Source organism: Pollicipes pollicipes, unplaced genomic scaffold (assembly GCF_011947565.3).
Source record: "Pollicipes pollicipes isolate AB1234 unplaced genomic scaffold, Ppol_2.1 Scaffold_4219;HRSCAF=4965_pilon_pilon_pilon, whole genome shotgun sequence".
NCBI lineage: Eukaryota > Metazoa > Arthropoda > Thecostraca > Pollicipedomorpha > Pollicipedidae > Pollicipes > Pollicipes pollicipes.
The window spans coordinates 4,998,633-5,014,850 of NW_023596448.1; the positions used below are offsets into that span (position 1 = coordinate 4,998,633).

The following is a 16,218-nucleotide window of genomic DNA, read 5'->3' on the forward strand; positions in this document are numbered from 1 at the left end:
AGACGCTGGACGACATTCGGGCTGGCCGCAAGGAGCAGATCGTGCGTGACCTGCGTGCCAAGCTGTCTGAAACCCGGCAGCAGCCGGACGGCGACCAGCAGGTGGAGGAGCTGAAGCGGGCCCTGCTGGGTGCCGCCGAGGCCGGCGACGACGGCGCCGCACCGCCCAATGTCAACCTCGGCCTCATCTATGTGCCCATGGAGGAGAACCACAAGACCAACTCGGGCTCCAACAAGACGTCCAGCAGTCGCGAGGTGAACACCGACGCGGACACGTTCGGCAGCCTGGACTCGCTGATATTCGAGCCCAAGCCGCCGACCACCGAGGCCATCATTGAGGAAGAGGAGGGCGAAAAGCCGGCCGAGGCCAAGGACTCGACCTGCAACTGCTCCACCTCCGAGCAGGACAGCGAGTCCTCGGAGGAGGAGAGCGACGATTCGGTGGAGGTCAAACAGAGGAGCCGGGAGCGTTCGCTGATGCCAGACAGGATCATCAAAACCACTCAGATCCAGGTGCCGAAGAAGGACGGCTTCTTCAAGCGGCTCTTCCGGTTCAACCGGAAGCCCAAGAAGGTCGATGGTGAGTACGAGGTCCCTCAGGAAATCAAAGACTTTGACCACATCTTGAGCGTGGCCATTGACTCGGACCCGGACAGTACGATCAGCTTCGAGAGCGTCATCTTCAAGGAGCCGAGCGTGGAGAACCTGTCTGGGAACAACATCAGTCGGCCGGCGGAGTTGAGCTCCAGTCAGCCGTCGCCTGAGGTGGCCGCCGGCGCGCCGCCGCCGCCGCCGCCGCTGTCGCCTGTCGCCGAGGACACCAAGAGCGAGCGTTCGGCGCACCGGCAGCCTCCGTGCAGCGTCTCCGAGGACGCCATACCGACCTACGTGGGCAACCTGCGGCGCCAGCCGTCCATCGCTGGCGAGCCGAGCCGGCCCGAGGCGCCGCCCGTCAGCCAGGCGGCGGAGCTGGCCGCCGACGAGCCCGACTACGCCCTGGTGGACGATCCGGCGCCGGCCCAGTACGAGCGCGTCGAGTACGACTCGATCGCGACGCCGGCTGCGCCCGGCCGCGTCTACGAGCAGGTGGCGCGGCGGGCGGCCGCTTCGCCGTCGCCGCCGCCGCCGCCGCCGGTGCCGGCCGAGCCGGCGTCGGCCGAGGTGGAGCTGCAGGTGTACGGCTCGCGCCACGGCGAGCCGCTGTACGGCGCCAAAAACAAGGGCCTGGTGCAGGCCATGTACGGCGCGTACGTGCGCACCAGCGACGAGGAGGGCTCCGACGGCAATCCGGTCATCTTCCGCAACGGCCGGCCGGTGGAGCTGACCGAGCAGATGTTTCGCCGCTCGTCGGACGAGGCGAGCGAGGCGGACCGGCCGGCGGCCGCTAGCGCCGCGGAGGATAACACCTACGAGGATATCTCGCTGGAGAGCGGCGGTCGGCCGGGCGGCGGTGCGGTGGCGGCGGCGGCGGCCGACTCGGCCGAGCTGGCGGCGGACGGCCAAGAGGACACCGTCTCGCAGCGGCGCGCGGACGGGGCGGCGCCGTCGCCGGCCGCCACCATGCAGCAGAAGCTGGACCGGCTTGCCAAGGTGGGCGCCGTTCCGATCGGCTTCAAGAAGCGCGACACCATGCTGCGCGAGCTCAAGACCAAGCTGAAGGAGCGCTTCAACACGTCCGACTCGGAGCCGGAACCGGCCGGCGGTGGCGTCGGCGTCGGCGGCCTGGAGCTTGGCAATCTCTCGGCCGGCGGGTCAGTGGCGCTGAAGCGGCAGCAGATGGAGGGTCAGTTCTCGCGCATGTTCCAGGCGGCGCGCGCCGGGCTGATCCCAGTGCCGCCGCCGCCACCGCCTCCGCCGCCTCCGCCTCCGCCGCCGCCGCCGCAGCAGCCAATGTTGGCGCCGCTCGCGACGCCGGTGGAGGTGCCCACACCCGATTACGACTCGGACTCGTACTGCGAGTGTGAGTTTGACGAGTCAGAGGCTAGCGAGCGGGGCGAGATAGCGCCCAGTGAGCACCTGGAGCGAGCCATGGCCGTCGGCAACTCACCCGAGCCGGCCGCCGCTGGCCAGCACCCAGCTAGAGACTCCGAGGTCCCGCATGGAGGCCGCGAGGGACCCGCCAGAGGCCGCGAAAGCCCCGTCAAAGGCCGCGAGGGGCCCGCCAGAGGCCGCGAAAGCCCCGTCAAAGGCCGCGAGGGGCCCGTCAGAGGCCACGAAAGCCCCGCCAAAGGCCACGGCAATGCGATCGAAGGCCCCGAGGGCCGGCCGGGAGCGCACACTGTGGCCCCGGCAGCCTCTGAGACTGCGGCCGTCGGCTCTGCTGAGCAGCCAGTCCGAGCGAGGCCCGTCGCCGGGTCGCCGCCGCGCAGCTTCCACCTGCACCCGCCGCCGGACTCGCTGGAGCCGCCGGCGCCGCCGCCGCCGCCGCCGACACTCTCCTCGGCCGTGCCCTTCCGCACCATGACGCTGTCGTACTCGGTGAGCGAGCGCGCCGGCCAGACCAGCGAGCTGGAGGCGCCCGGCTCGTGGCGCGTCGAGCCGCGCTCGTCGCTGGCCTCGTCGGCGGCCCTGCCCCGCTACGCCGGGCCGCGGCCGTACCAGGCGCCACCGGCGGTCGGTCTGCAGCGCGTCAACTGCTGGTCCGACCTGGAGAGCATCATCTTCGCGGAGGGCAGCTCGCTGGGCTCGAGTGTGGCGGCGCCGCGGCCGTCGGTGCCCACCTCGCGCATGGACACGTACCAGGACGACTGGCTCTATTGGGACCAGAAGGCGAAGCTACGCGCCTCCTCCAAGCCGGAGGACCGCGAGCGCTGGGAGGAGGAGAAGACGCGGCGCATGCTGCTCTGGCTGCACCACAGCCAGGCGGACGCGGCGCCGTACGGCTCCTGGTGGCAGGTAGGTGGGGCTCCGGAGCCGATGTGGTGCTGTGTCGCTGTGAGATGACGGCGGCTGTGGTGGGCTCGGCTCGGGCACGGTGGAGCACCCTCGGACGTTGTCCCAGCCGGTCTGGCGTCCGTCCGGCGGCTCGCGCTGGTGCAACGGCTCAGTCGGGGCTGCCGGGCCGCCGCCGGGCCCCGGGGCCGCGGCGTCATTAATCACGGCCGCCGACCGCCGACAATGCCACGCGCTTAAGCAGCGGCGGCGCGGCTGGTTAGTCCGCTTGATCCAGCGGCTTGATCGGGCCGTTTCTCTTCCGCGCGCCGCCGCGCTCGTCGATCACGCCGCCGGCCGCCCGCTTTGGCAATCTGTCGGCCGCCGCGGCCGGCCGCCCCGACGCCGATCAAACCGGCATTAGTCATAGGCGGGCGGCGGCTCGACGCTCGTCCCATTGTGGCGCGACCGGCGCCGCCGCGCCGCCAACGAGCCGTGATTCAATCACGGCGCGCCGGCCGTGGCGCGCGCCAGTTCCGGCGCGCCGCGCACCTCCCGCCGCGCCGTTAGCCGGCGGCACCCCTTCGGCGGCGGCCCGCTGGCGTCGGGCACGCGCCGCGTCCGCGCACCTGACGCCGGTCCACTTCGGCCGGCGTGCGGACGGGAGCGGTTTCACTCGTGTGCGCCGCTCAGGCAGCCGGCGCGATTTCGCCGGTCAACAGCTGATGCCCGCTGGCGGCGGCCGACGGCGCGGCGACGACGAGTGGGTGGAGCGGCCCAGGCGGGCCAGAGCGGACCGCCGCTCAACGGCCGCCGCCGGTCGGCACCTGTCGTCGCCGGGCCTGCCCGCGTCGCGCGGCGCCGCTGGTTCAGCGCCAGAGAGACGGTCCGCGCCGCCGCCGCCGCCGCCATCGTCGGCCGTCGGCCCGGCGGCGGTGCCTGACGAGGTGCTAACTGCGGCCGACGCCGTCTGTGCGTGCTGTGTTTCCGCTCGATGGCGTATGTCCCACGCGGCAGCGGCGGCCGCGTCCCGTCCCACCGCCCCGTTTCCGCGTTCCCCGTCGAGCCTAGTCTCGAGAGGAGGCGGCGCCGGCTGTCGACCGCCCGCTGCTGGAGGTCCCAGGCAGCCCAGGCAGAGGCTGCGCTGCAGGACTGCTGGCCAGCCGGCGGTGTTGCCAGTCGCGCCACGCGACCCTCCGGCCGACCAGCCAGACCAGGCCGCGTGCTGGTCAGGCATTATGTTTGTACTTTGGCCATTGCAAGGAAAGGTCACCGGTCGCCCAGGGCCACTCCGGCCTTATCCAAGTCGTTGAACCCATCACCATGACGCTGGGAGCTACCCAGTGCCGTACCCACTCGAGCCTCGAGCACGTCAGACCAGACCCGGCTGGCCCGGTCGGCTGCCATCTGGTGACGAGTCGGCCCACATCGGCTGCCCCGGCCGACCGAGCCACCGCGCGCCTCCGCGGCCGCCCACCGGCCGCTTGTGATGCGGCCTGACCCACTGGCGGGCTCATCTCAATCGGCGCCGGCCGGCCGCCATCTGGACAGAAATGACGTGACCCACTGCGGCCAGCCGCCCTTCCGCCCGCCGATGTCGGGCCTCGCAGGCGGGGGTGTGTTGACTGATGATGATGCCGGCAGTCGCGCACAGCGTCCCGCGGCAGCCTGTCTGTCCGTCTCACGGAGAGTCGGTGACAGCTGGGAGGAGCGGCGGCGCCGGGCGACGAGTGTGGAGCTGATATGATCCATTGCCGTGGGATCCGCGGGGAGGGGGTAAAGGAGCGGCGCGGTGCCTGGTGGGGTGTTGTGTGGGCTGCCTGTGACCGGCCGGTTGAGCTCCGCCGTGGCTGCGACGCCCGGCGCTAGCGAGCCGGGAACGTCAGGCCGGGCCGGGCCCGCGGCGCCGGGGCTCATGCGGCGGCGACCGTCCTCCGCCCGGCTGGGCTCGCACAGGCCGGCTGTACCGGCGGCGGCCGAGCGGCCCCCTGGACGGCGCTCAGACCGCGCTCGGGTGGCCGGGCCGTCGTTTTAGCGGCACTGGCCGCATGTCGATGCCTTTGACGTGTGTTTCGGCTCACGCTTTTTGAAGGTGGCTCTGTCTAATGCTGAAATTGTCTGATGTTGATGTTGTCTGGTTTGGAGGCTGTGACGGCCAGGCTATTTTGTTAGAGAGGTGCCCGCTACGAGAGAAAACGTGGGAAATGCAGACGTGAGTCGGCCACTCGCACAATTGTAACATACCACCAAGAGCTTTGGGCTCCAACCCTGGTGCAGCACTAATTCCGCAGACTCAATCGCCGCAGCGGGCATGGGGGCCGGGCGTGCAGGGTGGCAGCGGTTGGGCGTGTCGGCGAGCGCTAACCATTAGCTGCAACGAGACGGTAATGCCCGCTAACACAAGCTAGGAAGACAGCAATGCCCAGGACGGAAATAATGGTACCTATTACCAGCGGTGGCTCGGCAGATGGCGGTAGCGATTGTGCGTGGTCAGGAGACGCTGATAGCTGTCATCTCCAGCCGGGTCTGGAGCACGACAGCGCCGCGCCGGCAGAGGTGGCGGCGATGTCGTCCTCGGACGCCCGGCCTGGCCCCAGGCTGGCGCCGGCAGGGCCTGTCCTCGGACGCCCGACCCGGCTTAGGCTGGCGCCGGCAGGGCCTGTCCTCGGACGCCCGACCCGGCCCAGGCTGGCGCCGGCAGGACCTGTCCTCGGACGCCCGACCCGGCTTAGGCTGGCGCCGGCAGGACCTGTCCTCGGACGCCCGACCCGGCTCAGGCTGGCGCCGGCAGGACCTGTCCTCGGACGCCCGACCCGGCTCAGGCTGGCGCCGGCAGGACCTGTCCTCGGACGCCCGACCCGGCTCAGGCTGGCGCCGGCAGGACCTGTCCTCGGACGCCCGACCCGGCTCAGGCTGGCGCCGGCAGGACCTGTCCTCGGACGCCCGACCCGGCTCAGGCTGGCGCCGGCAGGACCTGTCCTCGGACGCCCGACCCGGCTCAGGCTGGCGCCGGCAGGACCTGTCCTCGGACGCCCGACCCGGTCCAGGCCGGCGCCGGCAGGACCTGTCCTCGGAAGCCCGACCCGGCCCAGGCTGGCGCCGGCAGGACCGCCGGCCTGGCCCCAGGCTGGCGCTCGCAGGACCTGTCCTCGGACGCCCGACCCGGCTTAGGCTGGCGCCGGCAGGACCTGTCCTCGGACGCCCGACCCGGCTTAGGCTGGCGCCGGCAGGACCTGTCCTCGGACGCCCGACCCGGCTCAGGCTGGCGCCGGCAGGACCTGTCCTCGGACGCCCGACCCGGCTCAGGCTGGCGCCGGCAGGACCTGTCCTCGGACGCCCGACCCGGCTCAGGCTGGCGCCGGCAGGACCTGTCCTCGGACGCCCGACCCGGCTCAGGCTGGCGCCGGCAGGACCTGTCCTCGGACGCCCGACCCGGCTCAGGCTGGCGCCGGCAGGACCTGTCCTCGGACGCCCGACCCGGCTCAGGCTGGCGCCGGCAGGACCTGTCCTCGGACGCCCGACCCAGTCCAGGCTGGCGCCGGCAGGACCTGTCCTCGGAAGCCCGACCCGGCCCAGGCTGGCGCCGGCAGGACCGCCGGCCTGGCCCCAGGCTGGCGCTCGCAGGACCTGTCCTCGGACGCCCGACCCGGCTCAGGCTGGCGCCGGCAGGACCTGTCCTCGGACGCCCGACCCGGTCCAGGCTGGCGCCGGCAGGACCTGTCCTCGGAAGCCCGACCCGGCCCAGGCTGGCGCCGGCAGGACCGCCGGCCTGGCCCCAGGCTGGCGCTCGTAGGACCTGTCCTCGGAAGCCCGACCCGGCTCAGGCTGGCGCCGGCAGGACCGCCGGCCTGACCCCAGGCTGGCGCTCGCAGGACCTGTCCTCGGACGCCCGACCTGGTCCAGGCTGGCGCCGGCAGGACCTGTCCTCGGACGCCCGACCCGGCTCAGGCTGGCGCCGGCAGGACCTGTCCTCGGACGCCCGACCCGGCCCAGGCTGGCGCCGGCAGGACCGCCCGGCATGCCCGGCAGCGTCTGGCACTGCCGTTCACGGTGCTGGAATGGCGTCCGCGGCGTTTGAGTCCGGGACGCTGGTGCGCGGTCCGGCCGTTACTGCCTGTTACGGACCGGTTGCTGAGGCGCTGGCTGCGGTGCCGCGCGTGCCGGGGTCGGGCCGGCCCCTGCTGGCCGGTCGGCCGCCCGGCAGATGTGAGCCCGTGCTGTGTTGCATTATTGGCGGGCCCGTTATGGCGGCGCGCTGAGGTCATCTTGACTGGTGCTGACCTCTGGCCGCCCCGACGGCTGGTGAGCGCCGCAGCAGCGTGCCACGTGCTCTGGTGCACCGTCGGCGGCTTTGGCAGCTTTCAAACGCGCCGGTCAGCTCACATGGTCGGGACCACGCGGGCCATCGAAATGGGGGAAATACCGAGTCGGCTTCTCGAGACCGATCCCGCAACTCTTTGGCCCGTTAAAGGCGGGTTGACCTCGCGTTGATCTCGATCACATTTGTTTGCCAGCCTTCGAAGTGATGAGAGGTGTCAGCTTTTGCGGCTGAGACACCGGCAGGCAGCCGCACGGTGTCGGCCGGCCGGAGCGGATCGAGGGCTGTCCCGGCCGATCCGAGCGGCCGCTGACAGGGGGCGGGCCCGGCCGCCGCGCGCCCTGTGCCGACCCCTGTCATCGGCTTCTGTGTGGCGCCGCCCGGGCTCGACCGGCGCCAGCACGGCCCGTGCTTTACTGGGCCACCGGCGGCTGCTGACCGAGCGGGGCCCGGCCGCAGCGGCTCGGAACCATCAGCAGACACCGGGACACGCTCACGTGCCGCGTGGGCCAGCCCAGAAGACTGCTGATGGGGTTAACACAGTGGGAGGGCGGCCGTTGTAGTCTGACTGGAGGACTCGTTTGGGCCGCCGTCGCCTTGACGAGTAGCGTTTGTGTTTGAAGTGAAGTTTGGGCCGTCATCGCATTTGGCGCGCTGGTGCGCTAGTAGCGGAGAGGGGCTGGCACAGGGCCCATCTGTCGGCCGATACAGAGCCCGTCTCTCTGCCAGTACAGAGCCCGTATCTCGGCCGGCACAGAGACCGTCTCTTGGCCGGTACAGAGCCCGTCTCTTGGCCGACACAGAGCCTGTCTCTCCGCCGGCACAGAGCCCTTCCGGCGGTCGGTACAGAGCCCACCTCGGCCGGTAAAGAGCCTATCTCTCGGTCGTCACAGAGCCCGTCTGTCGTCCCAGAGGCGTTCAGTTGGAGCCGAGCTACGGGTACTACATTACAGACCGATGCCGCTCACGACTTCCGCGTGCAAGGCCTTTGAAAATATGACAAGTGATGCGGTTTCTCGAGACCGAGTTGACCAGCACGCATTGCAGTTTTGGGAAAATCGGTGCACCATGAACCATCAAGTTGTTTTAGGACTGCAGCTGGGAAAGCTTTTAGACAAACCATATGCCTTCGCAGCATTCTCTGACTTTCAAAGCGCTTTTGAATAGTGATGCATTAGTGATGATGCACCTGGCGCCACTGGGCGCAAAATGACCATTGAAGTCGACGCGCCCGAGAACACCAATGAACAACAAGAACAACACCTGGCGCCACGGCCTTCTCTCGAACCTTGACAAATTCGCCGCTTGTGATATAGATATGTATATGCTATAATATCTAGTGACATGGATATGCGGGTACCTCATGGTCATCATAATGTCATATGGGCTGGCATTTAGCGAGCTACCTTCATGATTTACATAATTCTTGTCGCGTGATAGCCTATCCCGAAATGTTTGAGCGGCTTTGATTAGGACACACGTTATGGGCGCTCTATGACCGTGTGTGCTTCCGAGTTCGCGCAGTCCAAGCGCCCGAAAGCCCCAAGAATGGAATAGCTAGCCTACGTGACCGCTCATTGAAAACTCGAGTGGCTGGCGTCTCTCCGGAATACTCGCGCCACTCAGCGGCGTTCCGATGGGCCGACCATGAAGCGGGGCGTTGTTGGCGCTCGCGGTGAAGGGTGGCCAGCACGGCGTGGCGTGCGGACTCGGGGCGTCCGCTGCTTGTGGACGATTTTGCTCTATAGTTTACAGCATCGACCACGACTTCAGCAGGGCTTCAGGTCCAAGTCTGTGTGGGTAACATAACCCATTGGAGTGGGCTGAGCGGTTTTAATCCAATTAGGACGGCTTGCATGCGGTCCTGCAACAAGAGAAAACCTTGCGGTGACCCACAGGTGACAGTGTATGGCAGCACTATCCTGATCGTTGCTAGTTTTACGTTTTTTTTTTGTCTGGTGCTGGACCGCCGTCTTTTCTACGTGGATTTTTTCAAAGCATCTCCGCACCAGGTGTTTTGGAGCTCGAGCCTTTCCGAAGGTCAGCTCACGTGTGACGTACGCGATTGGCCGCTATGTCACGATCATGGTCTGCCGCTGACTGATTAGGTCCGAACTTGACCACGCATGCGCTGCCTACGACTCGACCTGCGAATCCAGTCAGGAGATGCTGGACGGCATCCGTCACGAAGGGATCCGTATCGCTGCTGGGGTTTTCCGCGCGTCACCCACGGCAAGCCTGCAGGTGGACGCCAATGAACCACCACCGGATATGAGGCCCCGCTCTTTAGCCATGCGGTGCGGGATCAGAATACACGAATTTGGCACGCGCTCAGCGCATGGCACCATCTTCTCCGCAGGTCTGGTGAGATTCTTCTCTCATTGTGCGGCAGAGAAAACATGGCTACTTTGTGTTTTTGTAAGTGATTGGCTCCACGGCATTGGTGCAGGCGTGCGACAAATGCAGGCTGGCTGCCATCCGTTGGCTGGCTTTCCCCCCCCCCCCCCACGGGAGACACGTCACTCACTACGGATCGACGCGCGCTGCCGAGCTAGGACAGAAAGCTCAAAAGCTCATGTGCATAGCGTACAGACGGCCGGCACACTTCGCCACGGATGAATTCACAACGAAGCTGGGTACCGGATGCGCATTGGTGCTGTTGCGAGGCTCTGAGTGGGCCGGATGGCCGGCGTCGGCGTCCGTTTTTGCTGCTGAGCTTTTGGCCAACCTGAACTTTTCAGCCCACATTTCACGTCATAAACTTCTTACTGATGTTCTCAGCCCGGTCTTATGTATCCATCTGGCGCCGCTGATCGTGAGGAAGCTGGCCAGTCTGCAGCAGCGTGAGTGCCAGATAGTACTGGTTCGGATCCCCGGCCGCACCAGTCTGGCCGGGAACGAGCCGCCTGACCTGGTTGGAGGGCAGCCCGGTCCCCACCGCCGCCTGACGACGCCGCTCACTCACGGCCCGCCGTGGGGCGCGCACCTGTTGACCTCGCGCTTCGGGGCATCGAGAGGTAGCGATTCTTTGGACGCGAAGCAGCCCTGATCTCACCAAACGGCAAACATCCCGAGATTGATCTACATGCCGCTCCACTTTTTTAGCTACTACCAGGCCATACGCGCAGCAACCTCACTCAATAGTACCATAAGCTCGCCGGGTAAACGAAATGCGATGATGGTGCAAAATATTCCAAGTAGTGGACGTGCTCGATAATACCAATCATGCCAGTCATGGTTCGGTGGATTGATGGCAGTGGCCGCTGAGGATCGCGACACCAGCGGCGGGTCGGCTACACTCAGCGTGCTCTGGCGGGGGAGGCGGCCGGCGTTGGGATGCCGGCGGCGGCGCCTCTCTCCGCGCCGCTCCCCTGTGGGCAGCTTCGGACGCTGGCCAGGGCCCCGGCCGCGCCGGCGGCGGCTGCCGCAGGCTGTGTGGCCGTGTGGAGGGACGGCTACGGCCAGCGAGCTGTCGCCACCTCACGCTGGCCGTGTGGAGGGACGGCTGCGGCCAGCGAGCTGTCGTCGCCTCACGCTGGCCGTATGGAGGGACGGCTGCGGCCAGCGAGCCATCGTCGCCTCACGCTGGTCGTGTGGGGGAGGGGGGGGGGGACGGCTACGGCCAGCTAGCTGTCGTCGCCTCACGCTGGCCGTGTGGGGGGACGGCTGCGGCCAGCGAGCCATCGTCGCCTCACGCTGGCCGTGTGGGGGGACGGCTGCGGCCAGCTAGCTCTCGTCGCCTCACGCTCAGATCTCGGATGTCAGATGGACCTATGAAGACTTCATTTGTCATGGAATCGTCTCTATCATCCGTCCCTCCCACTTGATGGGATAAGCTGTGGCTCTTGTAATCTGTGACGCCATAATGAGGACATCAGACCTGGGCTGATGCTCATCTGCGTCCCCTCAGGCATCGTCTCCATTCCGTTATTGGTGGTTAGCAGAGCAGTATGTTAATTTGTGTGGTGATAAATAGGTCACGACTCAGCCAGAAGTGCTGTCGCAGCACATTGGCACCGTCTGCGGGCGCTTTTGCGTCCACCAACGACGCCTGAACGGCTGATAATGGTTCACGTCTCGGCAATCGCGAACAGTTTCTTGTTCAACTGGTATGTGAGACTGGGCCTGGCACCTGGTCGTTTCACCTGACTCAGCTGATCTTGTCAAGAACCTCAGTGTGGTGAGTTGCGATGTTGTGAAGCTCTTGATGCAGCTTACGGAACAAGGCCTCTGTAATGCTTGTTCATTTTGTGAGAATTCTGAAAACACCGATAACCTTTCAGAGACATAGGTGTGAACTCAGACCTGCACAGACAGACTCACATTCAGACGAATCTCACCACCAGAAATGAGAAGCTGCGCGTGAGAAGGACGCCGCTGACCGAAGTGGGCTGTATTGTGAAATATTGGAAGGCCACGGACGAGATTGAGTCGATAAGATTACGTGGAGAATATCAGCGACTGCACCCTGGCCAGCGATTTTGACACGTGCCATTACGCTACCGGGCCTGCCGAATGTGGGCCGTATTCATTCTTAAACGTCTGGCCAAAGCTGTATGGCACCTTTGCGGTTTGACGTGTGCGATTCACGCCGATGCGACAACCACGCCGCCAGTCTGTGCACTCCAGTCGCGCCGCACTGTCGACGCGTCTCCCTGGCGTTGCCGCTGAGTGTGACCAGGCGCGTGCATGTGATCGTGGCGGCGAACTGCTAGGGCCGGGGGCGGGCCGTGGTCGGCGATCTATGCCTGTGTGTGCTGCGTGCGTACGTGCGCGCGCGCGTGTGTGCGTGCGCGTTTAGTGGGACGGGGCGTGTCCGGATATGTCAGGCCGCAGCAGAGCGGCAGCTGAGATGCGCTGTGTCGCAGTGGGCCGGCACTGATGGCAGATTTAGATTGTCCGTGACTGATGGCCAACTTCGACTCCAGCAGACACTGGAAAGTCAAGGGGGCTGAGTAATTGCCGTTTACTCTGTGTTGTGATTAGACCCCGGCGATTGACCCCCACTTAGAATTGTGATTAATGCTAATCTCGCGCACGGCCTTTGGGGTCAGAGGGAGGCCCCGGCGCGCTTGCAGACGCAGCCGGCTTCTGACAGGCTTGACTGCCCTGAGATGACCCGATTCATGGTCTGGAATCCGAAGCTCCCAGTAACACTTGGAGGTCGTGTTTCTGTCTGCCGATGTCACGTAATTTACGAGGGAATTTAGGTCCCACGTGCCGTTAGGTTGATAATCCCGGACGTCCATTCTGCCGTCACGGCTGCCCTGGTGCTGTGGAGTCACTGCCGCCGCGGCGGAGCGTTACTGCCCCAGAGTGCACTCCGGCGCTAAACGATCCGACCACCTGGACCGCAGCAGGTAGCCCGCTCTTCCCCCACACTTTCGCACGTTTATTAGCAAAACGCCGAACGGTGTCGGCTAACGATTTACGGACACTTCTGGCGGCGGGAACGCGTCAGAACTGGGCGCGTGCGGTGGCGGCTGGAGGAAAGTTCGCGGTGCGCAATTAGTCACCGCACCTAGAGCAGGGCTGTTGTGGCGCCGGAGAAACTGGACGCCGGCTGTGGCGCGGCTGCGGCGGCGCCGGCTGGACGCGCCCCTCGGCTCTCGCCGACGCCGCGGCGTGGGATCGGCTGCTCAGAGGACGTCCCGGCTCCCCGGACGAGCACGACCCGATGCCGCGCCTCAGAGCCCCACGCGCCCCACGCGCAGCGGACCGCCGGGGCGCGCCGTGTGTGTCTCGTGCGCCAGGTGCTGCCCCTGTCGAGCCTGCCGACTGCCGCTCCGAGTTGTTTGAGGCGGTGTCTCCCGCCTGGCGCCGGCCGTTTCGGTCGATTGCGGTTATGGATGACACGGCCAGGCCATGCGTCTTGCATCGGCACAGGTCCGCGGACCCTGGCGCGGCAAAGTGCAGGCTGCCGTGAGGCTATCTGTCTGCACAGAAACCGCTCTACCGACGAGCCGTTTCTGAGGAGCCACTGGCTCCATATTCCGTATGTGCGGAGCCGTCGTCTCCGCACCCTGTGCCTGCGGGACCGCTGTCTTGGTACCTCGCATCGGTGTAGGTGTTGTCTTGGTGTTCCGCATCTATGGAGGTGTTGCCTCGGTGTCCTGTGTCTGTGTAGTCGCTGTCTCCGTGCCGCTCTGTAGAGCTGGGCGAGACATCTTCCGGCGGCCGGCTGCCGTCGGTGGCTGTCGGCGGCCCGTCGCTGGCCGGCCCGGTCACGGCTGGCGAGCCATCGGTGCCGTGCAACACGCGCTGCCGATCCGTGCCGACCGGCCGCGCGTGGGAACCGGGCGTATGTGGCCCGGCCGGCGCGCCGTCTCGCCGGTCGCCGCTGATGCATCTGCTCGGGCCGGCGCCGCCCACACCGATCCATCAGCGGCGGCGTCACACGCGCCACCGCCGGCGATCGGACCGGCTGCTGCCACGCCGCCAACGCCACTGGCGCAGGTGGCGCCGCCGTGCCAGCGACGCCAACTAGTAGTCGTTGAAGCGGGCGCTAGATGTCGGCAACCGTGCGTACGGAACTAGGACGTCAAAGGCACTTTCCACGCTGACGGATGCGCTGTTCGTTATCGAGTGATTGGAGTTTTTTGGCGGCGTGACCGGCTACCCTGAGCTGTCAGTAGATAAGGATTGGGGTCCGCCTCCGGACAGGGACAACCGTCGGGCCGTACCGCGGTGCCGTGGCAGGTGGCTCTCCGGCGACATGACGGCGGGGAGGCGGGAGCACGTGATGTCGGTAGACATTAGGTTGTTTTTTCGTTGAGAGGCGACAGGCGGCAGTGTATCAGGGTGTTTGCATTCGTATGATCGAGTGGTCCTCAAGTCTGATGGCGTTTTCTGTGAATGCATGATGATTTGAGGAATGACACCACTGGATTATGAATTAAGGAAGGCATGGCAGAGGATTTGTCCGTATGCCAGAGCGACGGTTGATGGCGTTAAAACGAGGAGACATCGGCCAACATGTGTCGGGGACCACGCGTACAGTGATGCCAGAGAGGAGGCAAGCTGTCTGGGCGGCGACAGGTCCAGGAGGCGACGGGAAGGGGTAGTGAGGTTTCATACACGCTGGAAAGGCAGAATGTCTGACTCATCGGCCGGTGGACGCGTCACACTGTAACGGACGACTGTAACAGACTGCAACGGACAACGGTAGCGTCGACGCCAGCTCTTCCGGGGCTGCGGAAGCCAGCGCAGCGCCAGTGCAGGAGCTGTCGCGGCTCATTGGACGGCGCTGGAGGTCACGTGACGTCACTCTCTGCGCATCCCGCGGCAGAACATCAGTGACAGTGTGACGTCTCGGCGCTGCGCCGTGTCGTGCCGTCGGCTCGTGTTCCGGGAGAAGAGCTGACTCGGCTGGTGTTCGGTGCGTCACGCCGGACAGGTGTAGTGGGCCGAGAGAGCGGCGGGTGCGTCATGCGGCTGGCGCGCGCCCGACGCCGCTGTCTCCGGCAGCGGCCGGCCGAGGTCGGGTCGGGTCGGCCTGGCCCGGCCCGCGCGTGACTCAGAGCCGCGGCTGACTCAGCGGCGACGACGAGCCGGCCGGCCACGGCTAGCTCCGGACTGTCGCCGGCTCTGAACAGTCTTCAGCTCGGGCAGTCGCCGGCTCCTGACAGTTGTCAGCTCCGGACAGTCGCCGGCCCCGGACAGTCGCCAGCTCCGGACAGTCGCCAGCTCCGGACAGTCGCCAGCTCCGGACCGTCGCCAGCTCCGGACCGTCGCCGGCTCAGGACAGTCGCCAACTCCGGACATTCGCCAGCTCCAAGCCCCGGTCAGCGAGCTGGCCGATTGAGTCGCCTCGCCCGCTCCATTGTGTCGCGTGATTAACTGTGGGAGTAGCCTTTTTAAATAAGGGCCCCCATTGTCTCCAACGTGAGTGGGCAGTTGTCTTGAAAGGTCCAGTCGTGTGTTTCGGCTGGCGGGTCGGTTTCACCGTATGCTCGCTTATTGGAGGAGAACTTTCTATTTCGAAACACATTTGACAGGTCTTGTAGTGTTTAGTCGTTTGGGCTGCGGAGGTAGTTTTCCAAGTGGGAATGAGACAACTGTGGGGAAATTAATCGGAACAGAAGCAGGTGGGAAGATGCGAACGGGACCAGTTATATAGAAGTTATTTCCCGTTCGCTCCATAACATGTTGAGTTTAAGCTCCTTTTCAAGTCGCGGCTACCATGTTCTGGCAACTCCGTCTCTGCTGGCAATGGGCCAGCATTGCCTCCGATGCCCGCGTGGGCTGCCGGTTGACGGTCTGCGGTCAGCTGAGCACAGTCTGAAGTCAGCTGATGATGCCCCGAGGCAATTCGTCGACAGCTGACGGACCGGCTCCGGGCGCGGCCACGGCGCCGGCAGCCTGCCCGGCGGCCCGATGAATGGACGGGCCGCCGTCGGAGTACAGTCTCTGGCGCGGGCGGCGGCGACGGCGCTGTCAGCGGTGTCAGCGAGTGTACGTCCTTGCCGCCGCAGCCGGCAGGTGGACGCTGGTCGGGCCGGCCGGCAGAACAGGCTGGCAGCCGCGGCCCGGCAGACAGAGCGGAGTGGCGCCCCAGCCGGATCGCGCAGCGTCGCACCGGACGGTCAGTCCGCGGTGAGCGGTGCGGGTGTCGCCGCGCGTCGGCTCCAGTCGTGTGGCCGCCGCGGCGCTGGTCTCGGTGTGCCGCCTCGTGTGGAGCTCGCACGTGCGTCGCGGTGAAAGGCGGCCGCCCCTGCCGTGGTGTGGCGAACTGGACTCGCGCAACTCGACCTTCCCGGCGGCTGGACGCGGTCGGCCCATCCGCCGCTGCTGCCGCCTTTCCAGCACGCGCCGGGCGGCCGTCGCCTGACCCGCGGGTCGCACGAGCGAGCCCGGAGCGGCGGGCGCGGCGCTCTGCTCGGCCGAGCAACTGGACCAATTGAGGCCGACGGCGGCGCCGGTGCTGGTGTGGCCTGGTGAGGCCACGGCGCGCCGGGGGGTCGGCTGCCCGGCTCTGCTGACGGACGCCGCCGTCCGCTCTCAGCGCTGGCGATCGGCGCCCCGCGCGTT

The 16,218-nt window shown here is 66.5% G+C and overlaps 1 protein-coding gene across 1 annotated transcript in view; it reads left to right on the plus strand.

The window, feature by feature from the left end:
- The first annotated feature begins 2,602 nt into the window (after positions 1 to 2,602).
- LOC119095706 (patronin) overlaps positions 2,603 to 16,218 on the plus strand; it is a 51,222-nt gene continuing 37,606 nt past the window's right edge. Inside the window, exon 1 of the mRNA XM_037218561.1 lies at positions 2,603 to 2,894. Within this exon, the coding sequence (XP_037074456.1) occupies positions 2,727 to 2,894 (168 nt within the window). The 5' untranslated portion in view covers positions 2,603 to 2,726. The remainder of the gene's footprint in view (positions 2,895 to 16,218) is intronic.